At 35.5% G+C, this 8,523-nt stretch overlaps 1 protein-coding gene, 1 long non-coding RNA gene and 1 pseudogene across 3 annotated transcripts; all 3 read right to left on the minus strand.

The window, feature by feature from the left end:
- Positions 1 to 442: 442 nt before the first annotated feature.
- Positions 443 to 2,402, minus strand: LOC142527593 (UDP-glucuronate 4-epimerase 3-like). Its single transcript, XM_075632438.1, has one exon. The coding sequence runs from the start codon at positions 2,038 to 2,040 to the stop codon at positions 742 to 744; it is 1,299 nt and encodes a 432-aa protein (XP_075488553.1). The 5' UTR covers positions 2,041 to 2,402; the 3' UTR covers positions 443 to 741.
- Positions 2,403 to 4,841: 2,439 nt separating this feature from the next.
- On the minus strand, positions 4,842 to 5,820 carry LOC142526085 (3-phosphoshikimate 1-carboxyvinyltransferase 2-like; annotated as a pseudogene).
- Positions 5,821 to 6,417: 597 nt separating this feature from the next.
- LOC142527179 (uncharacterized) lies at positions 6,418 to 8,161 on the minus strand. 2 transcript variants are annotated; one of them, XR_012815411.1, is made up of 3 exons: positions 7,838 to 8,152; positions 6,996 to 7,036; positions 6,418 to 6,810 (listed from the first exon to the last, which is right to left on the minus strand). It is a non-coding gene; the product is annotated as an uncharacterized LOC142527179 (long non-coding RNA). The 2 variants fall into 2 exon arrangements; XR_012815412.1 differs by lacking the exon at positions 6,996 to 7,036 and having other exon boundaries at positions 7,838 to 8,161.
- Between the last annotated feature and the right edge of the window lie 362 nt (positions 8,162 to 8,523).

The raw sequence follows: 8,523 nt of genomic DNA on the forward strand, positions 1-8,523 counted from the left end.
ATTAGAGAATCCCTTGTTAAGTTGTGATCAACTCCGTGTGACTCGTTTCGGTACTAAATAAGAACAAACATCATCCACAATTAATGGGAAACAGAGGGTCGAATACAAATGGTGTTTCTCAAACAATAAACAAGGATGATACATATTAATGCTAAAGAAGTAACGAAGCATGCAAGTGAATGATATTCTAGATTGATAACCCAAGTATGCAATTCAGAGCCTCCAAATGTTTGCCACAGTGACACGAGCCAAAAGTCAGAATGCCAAATCTGTTTCTTGAACTACATAGAGCTTGTATTGAAGAATAAATAGTTGAACATGTCGTCCCTTCTTCATTGATATGGGGGAAAAGGAAACGTCTACCAGTTGGGAAGCTAGACATAACGCAAGTGGCTTGATGAGGATAACTAAGCTGACACGCCGGAGAGTCGTAGCCAAACTATTAATTCAAATTTAATTTAATAAGATGAAAACATGATCATGAATCAGCAAATCGTTCAGTCAATAATTGTACAATATGATGATAAAAATACGCAAGTTAAAATCCCACGACTCAAAAAAGTCGATCCATTCTTTGATGCAGCAAACCACCCAATTCAAGATTTGTGGGATACTTACCTTCTCCTTATACGCACAATCAAGATTCGGGGAAACAAGATAATGGGTGACACACAGGGGTAAGCTGAAGCAATAGTAAGAATCAAGAATCGAGTGATCCTCCAGACAGTCGAAAGAATTGTGTTACTGAGCACTCTTCTTCCCATCAACGTAATAGCTGAGGTACCATCGAACAAATTTCTTCAACCCTGTCTGCAAATCTGTTACGGGCTTATATCCAAGCTCTTTTTGGGCCAAGCTTATGTTGGCATGTGTAAATTGCACGTCACCATTCCTTGGTAACTTCATAACCAACCTCTTCGCCTTAACTTTAAGCAATCTCTCCAAAATACTCACAAGATCAGAAACTGGCACGGGAGACGTGTTACCCAAATTGTACACCCGTAGTTGAGCCGGCCCTTTCTTCTTACCGCCGCTGCCAGTGCTCTTCCCCGAAGTATCTAAAGCAGCCAAACAACCCCTAACAATGTCATCGATGTATGTAAAATCCCTCGCTACTGTGCCATGATCAGCACCCTCGAATACTGGAATGGACTTCCCCTTTAAAATATCTTTTGTGAAAAAGAAGTAAGCCATATCTGGCCTACCCCATGGTCCATAAACCGTAAAGAATCTCAATCCGGTAATTGACAGCCCATATATGTGATTGTAAATATGCACAATCTCTTCACCGGCCTTCTTAGTCGCTGCATACAGACTCGCAGGTCGGTCAGTTCTATCACTCTCAGAAAATGGGACCTTAGTATTCAATCCATATACAGAACTACTTGAAGCCCACACGATTGCCGGCTGAGGGTTGGCATTCTTGCAAACCTCAAGAACGCTAACCAGGCCGGCAACATTGCTACGCACATATGAGCTAGGATTCTCCATGGCATATCTAACACCGGCCTGAGCGGCTAAATGCATGACATGAGTAAAAGGGACAGTGTCAAAAAGCTTATTCAACAAAGATACATCATTAATATCACCCTCCACAACGTACACCCCGGAACGCTCCAAAAGAGCTTGTCTAGCCCTTTTAAGCGATATATCATAATAACCATTGAAATTATCTAACCCCAAAACACCGTCGCCCCGCCGCTTAAGGGCGGAGGAGACATGAGTGCCCACAAAGCCTGCAGCCCCTGTAACTAACACCGAAATCCCGTTTTTGGTCCTGATTTTAGCCGAGGCCCTGACCCTTTTTTCGAATTCGGGGCCTCCATAATAAGAACCTGTTCTAAGGGATCTTCTTGAGAGATCTGAGAATATAGTGGCTGATGATGAAGAAGAGGATGATCTAAAGAAGAATAAAAAGATCAATCCTACAAACACGAAAGACCATAATGTGAGCTTGGCTACAGAAGAATGAAGCCTCACTTTGTTATACGAAGACTTCAACTTTCCTGGTGTGGAAGGGGCACTGTCAATGTGCTTCATCTGCAACGCAATCCAACAACCAAAAAAATCTGCAGATTTATAACTTCCCTTTTTTGCAGCCTATCCCCTGATTTTATTGAAACAAATTGAATAAAGACTTGATTTTTTTTTTGTTTCCTCCTTCAAGTTTGATAAAATGCCGGGTTGAAGATCGAGGATTACAACCCCTGAAAGAATGGTGTGGAGAAGTTGTATGCTTTATTGGTAGGGAATCTTGGTTTACTTGCTAGGAGTGAAAATTTCAAACCTTTGATAATGGAGGTCTTCCACATTTGCCTCTGGTGTCATTTTTGCAGTTGAATAAAGATTTGAAACTTGGTGAATCCAGTAAAAATGGACGATCGGAGAGTGTGTAAAGATTTGTGGGTCGGTGTGTAATTATCTGTTTTTATTTAGTTACCATTTTACTATCATCGTAAACATAAATAAATAAACAATAAGATAATCAAACACTAAATAAAAAATGATTAATGGAGGAAACAAATAATAATGTTCAAGAAAATATAAACGAGATTAAGGGAAGAGTGGACTTTTCGTAACGAGGATTATAATAATAATAATAATAATAGTTAATAGTCAATATGAAAGTAATTCATTAATTAATTGGTTAAATTAGATTACCATGATTAGTGAGTTACTCCATTAATTAGTTATCATTTTCCTTCTTTAATTGTTGGCAAAAACTTGTGTGAGACGTTCTCACATATTGTATTTTGTGAGACAAATCTCTTATTTGAGTCATCCATGAAAAAGTATTACTTTTTATGTTAAGAATGTTACTTTTTATGGTGAATATCGATATGATTGACATGCCTCACAGATAAAGATTCGCGAGATCGTCAGACCTACTCTTAATTATTTACATTTTTGTGTAGACCAGAATCATCAATTTCCACTAAAAAAACAAAATCATGAATTCAAATTGTATTTTTTATTTTCTTAAATATAATATTTTCCCAAAAACACTTGGAAGTGAAAGGATTATTATTATTTAATAATAGTGAAGAGGGCTTTAAATTTAGGCCTTCCGATCCATAAATACTAGTAATTCTTTTATACAACAATATTAATAATGCTATGGACAAGATACGTGCATATAAATACACACACGCACACTAGAAAGAGAATCGCTTATAAATTTCTTTTTATATAACTAATTAAATTAATTTTTTAACTAGGATATTTATAACTATGATGATATTTTATTCTTTTTAAATATTTTTGGTGTTTTCGTAATAATTCTTTTATTGATTGTTTAAATTATTGATGACATTGTGTCATTTTATTTTTATGATTGACAAAAACTTGTGTGAGACGATCTCACGGATCGTATTTTGTGAGACTGATATCTTATTTGGATCATTCATGAAAAAATAGTACTTTTTTTTATGCCAAGAGTATTATATTTTATTGTGAATATCGGTAGTGTTGACCCATCTCATAGATAAAAATTCGTGATATCCGTGTAACAAAAAATCAACCATGATAGCAAGATGATTGTATAAGACTCTTCATCTATTAGGCCATGTACAATGGCGGCCGATGATGCGAGGATCTGGCACGCGGAAACAGATGGTGGGTCGCACGGAGGCTCTTCACACGAGATGAAGTGTCTACTTTATTATTATTTATTGTTTTTTTATTAATTTAAAAATACTTTAAAAATCATAAAATTATAACTATGATTCATATCTTGTTGCATTGTACAAATAAATAAGGATCACGCCAGCCAGGGATGGTTAAATTTGTGGCTAAATTGTTATTGTAATTGCAATAAAGGAGATATTTCACATGTTTCTAGATATGAAATCGAAAAATATACCTAGATATTTTCGATAAAGATAAATTGCTCTAAAACCATCATATTCAAACTCAAATTGTTTGTGATAACTCATTTAGTATTACACTCGATTTCTCGTTTTTACATCTTACGAAAATATATTGGTTCGGTGTGGTCATCATATTTGATTTCTTGTTTTTTTGGTATTCAAAGTAAGTTGGCTACTATAGTAATAATAATAATAATAATAATAATAATAATATAAAAAGTCCATAGGTACTTTGCTTCTATGAAACTCCTATCTACGTTTGCATCAATTTACTTGACTTTCAAGCATAGGAAGTTTCAAATAAATGTGCCACACCTTAAATTGGACCAGAAAACTTGTAAGTATACTAAAGTTCGAAAGCACAAAAGAATTACACGTTTCAACTAATTATACACAAAATATCATAATATAGTTATTTTGTATGCACACCTAATCACATTGACAAGTGACACTTTTCACGATTCCTTCGTTATTTTGTACCTTAACTTTCTGGTGGGGTCATGGGGTGTAGTTGTAGTTGTAGGTGGTGGAATAAAGGTCTAATTTGAGTTCTAGCTCAAGGGGACACAAAAGTCTAGTGAATCCAAGTGAAAAGAATTCACATTTCCTCGCTGAGGTTAAATATACAAAAAATTCATTGTATCTGATTCATGAAAAATATTATTTTTGTTTAGTTATTGATCGAATTAACTCATCTCATAAAAATAGTTTGTGAGTCTGTTTCACAAAAGAACCGTTCTTTCAAAAAATAAAAAATTATTTAGTTGATTTACACACAAACACATCTATATATGCTTATTTATTTATTTATTTTTTTTTTTATCAAATTATGAGGTTTGTCAAAATTAATATTTTAATACTTTATACCAAACGTTTTAGAAAAGATAAATTTCACACATGATATATTTTTTTTCTTTTTTTAAAGGCAATTTTGTTCTAAAATTAAAATTTTATAAAACTTATATTTGGAAATTAAATCTCTTCATAATAAGGTGTTATCGGTTGTGAACATAGAAATGCCGCTCGGTTCTGGGTAAAATCAGAGAGACCGAAATAATCAGAGAACGTATTTGGAGTGCAACCTGGATCTCGAATAGTAACAGGATCATCAGCACAGGCAGCAAGTGAAAAGGCCGTGGCCATTGATCATCACATGTGTCGATGGCTGTAACGTTTAATTTCAATGGAGGAGTCATTACACAGTAATCTGGCCCTTCTTCCACTGTTGCTCCCAACTGATTTAGAGTAAAAATTTACGGCTGATGATTTTAAAATATATATATGAATTTTTAAATTAAAATGTAGTATTTATACAGTTGATGTGGCTCAAAATCTTGAAAAAAAATGAAGGGATAACCGGTGGAAACAAACTTTTTTGAGTTCTGTTCATATGGCGATCATTCGTTCAGTCTCTTTGACTGACCCTCCCCAGCTTGCCACTGCAAATGGATTGGTAAATGTTCAAGTTGTTTCAAAAGAAGAGTACAATTCAGTAAAAACGCTATAATACCATCTCTTACGGTAGTCGTCCCATCAGCAAAAAGGGCTACCACAGCAAGAATCGTGGCAACATCTAGCATTTTATTGATGTTAATTATCAATGGTGCGTAGATGCTTCCTTCCGGAAAAATAACACGGAGGACCTTTAACAGTGACACTGTTCTCCATCCAAGTAACTTCAGATCCCATTTTTTCGAGGACCTCCGCAAATTTTACGTCCCTTTAAAGAAGAAAATATATGTAAAACAAGAGAGGAGTTGATGAAAAGTCGAAACAGTTTGAAATTCATCCCATCATTCACAAAATGCTAACTGAGAATCGAATATATTATGTCTATATAGCACAGTAATAGAAGCATGATATTAGAGCTACTGTACGATATACATGTTTAAATTCTATTGTTGCCATCCAACACGATTTTTGGTACAGCTGTATATGCACGGTCCTCCATTTGATATTAGAACCAAGGTCATATATTAGATTCAGTTGTAACTTGGAGATATAGGTAGAAGGGGTAACTTGATTGCAACAGTTGCCCTTCGTGTCCTATGTAGCTGCCTACATGATTGATTTAAATATGGCATTTTGGGTTGCTATACCATTTAAAAAATATATCAATTCTAATAATATAGTCTATTGTACAACGGAAGTCACTTGAGAATTCAGTGTTTTAAATGACGGTCGAGGCAGTTGTCTAGACTGTAGGCGGCCCTCGACCGCGCCAACTACGCATGAGACGACTGTTTTAGGCGGTCAAACTATACGGCGGTGGATACGCGGTCGAGGCGGCACGGTTCTCACCCCACTTTCTTTTTTTAAACTTTTGGTTCTCACTCCTTCTCACTATCAACCACTAACCTACCACACACTGTTTGTCGCCGCCCGCCGGCCTCCACGGGAGAATGGTAGCAGTGGCCTCGGGAGCGGATTAAGTGCTACAACCAAAGAGGAGTGCAAGGAGCATCCCTATTAGCATTAATATGATGATTAATCTTTATTAATTATCTTGTTAGTTTGCATTTATATATTTATTTTCATATTATCTAGATGACCAACAATTCTACCAGTAACAGCAGCACCAGCCAAGAAGGAACTAGCGCTTGAGGCATCACCTTCAACATACACGTTTCCTGGAGACCTAATCACCTAACGAATAATCATCCTTTATATTCCACAGAAAGAAGTTTCCTTAAACTTTAAAAACATTAGTATAGAGGGACGGACTTGTACATTTGGCCTCCTCCAACCAAAAATCAGGCCCAGTCATCAATGTGCTCTACAGAGACACCGAACCTTTCCATCAACTTAAGGGTCATCTCCCCATGTAAGGAACAAAAATTAGTTTGTCGATGATTTCAATTTCCACATCGACTAGACCCAATGGAGCTGCCATGAGTAGAGTAGTTAAGTATTGGCTACTGATTGACCCAGAGAGCTACACCTGCCCAAAGAAAGATTGAAAAAAGGAATGCAAATAGTCAATAGATGTAATCTAGAATCAGATTTACTCTGGAGTGTTTGCAATCACTAAAAAAGTTTATTATTGGCTTTTGTCTTGAAAAAAACACTTTTGAGTGTTTTTTAAGCGCAAATCATATGTTGACTTCTGCTTGATGGATCAGAAACCAAAAGCTGATGAAATTCTGGCTCTACTTCTACGAAGATGACTTTGGTAAAAAGTTAGTATTATAATCATTTATTTATCAAACACTATCCACTTATTATTTCAGCTTTTCAATTTTTTTCCCAATCAATAACTATTGATTTTTCCTCTCTTTTATATAATCTATAAATGTAGTCACCTATTTAAAACCAGAAGTTATTGCAAACACTCCATAAGACTATGATGCATATTTAATCCAGTGTTCTGTCGCAATGCATCCTCCTCCAAGTATGTTTCTTCTAACTAAAATGCAATAACAAATAAATGATAGACTCTTGCGAAGGAACCATAGAGAAGCTAAAAGCAAAGCTGGAAACACAAGATCGATGATCTTGTGAGTAGATTACATCTTAAAAGACGATGCCCACAAACTCCAATCTCAGCAACTACCTTGTGTTTTTCTCTGCTAAATGAGTGATACTATAATCACAAAATGGAAAAGCTTTGGTTGACAGGGCTCGGCAAGAAAAAAAAGAATCTCACTGATATGTACTTCTGAACTGAAGAAAATAATATCAGACTTCCTCTTTCTTCCATTCAAAGTTGATTAAACATTTAAATGTAAATTTCATGTACAAAATATCTTTTTTTTTTAATCTGCATTTCCAAGAAGGTTTGTGATATTTTGAATTAAGGTGATTAAATTCCATTTTCATGGAGGTTTCTTGAAAACAAAATTCTATATAAAACAGGATACCTGCAAGTAGTTGAGAGTTATCTTAACTTGATGTAGTATGGAATTTATGCCATAAGAGTTCTATAAATGAAAGAAAGAAGGCCTCGCCTTTCCTCCAGGAAGACCAACCTTTGCAACAACAAGAATCGGGGGGCAGTTTGTTCCAAGGAAGCAATCAACTTCCGCACCAAGCTGTTTAAGCCCTGTCACCAGATCGCCTATTGGCCTCTCTCTCATACGAGGAACCCCATCAAGTACAAATCTGAAAATATTTTTTTAAAAAAAACAGTGATGTAATATCCAGATTCTCTGGGCGAGCCAATCGATCGAATGGAAGTTCAAGCACTCCCTCTCTTAACTTTTAGATATTGGACACCCTAGAGGCTAGAACCAAGAATTTCAGGATCAACTTTATAAGGTGTCTATGTGCTTCACATTGCAGAGGATAAAAATATTTATCTGTTAATTTCTTAATATTATTCAAACATTAATCTACTTTAATAAAAGAACTTAAATCTGGCACACACTGCAACAATTTTAACAAGAGATATCCATGTAAAGTAAAAAATTGTACGATCTTAAACAATCACAATAGAAAGACATGGACGTCAAAAAAAAAAAAGACGATGGCAATTACATCATTAATAACACGGAACATTACCTCAGATAGAGCTGCAATTAGTAAAATACGGTTAGAAAACGATTTGGATCCCGGTAACTTAACAGTGTCAGAGATATCTTTGATGGGCTGCAACTGGGAAAATGAAAAAGGTTTTCCTGCGATTGGCGTACAAGTTGGTGAAATTATTTGAAGA

This window comes from Primulina tabacum, chromosome 15 (assembly GCF_025594145.1).
Source record: "Primulina tabacum isolate GXHZ01 chromosome 15, ASM2559414v2, whole genome shotgun sequence".
NCBI lineage: Eukaryota > Viridiplantae > Streptophyta > Magnoliopsida > Lamiales > Gesneriaceae > Primulina > Primulina tabacum.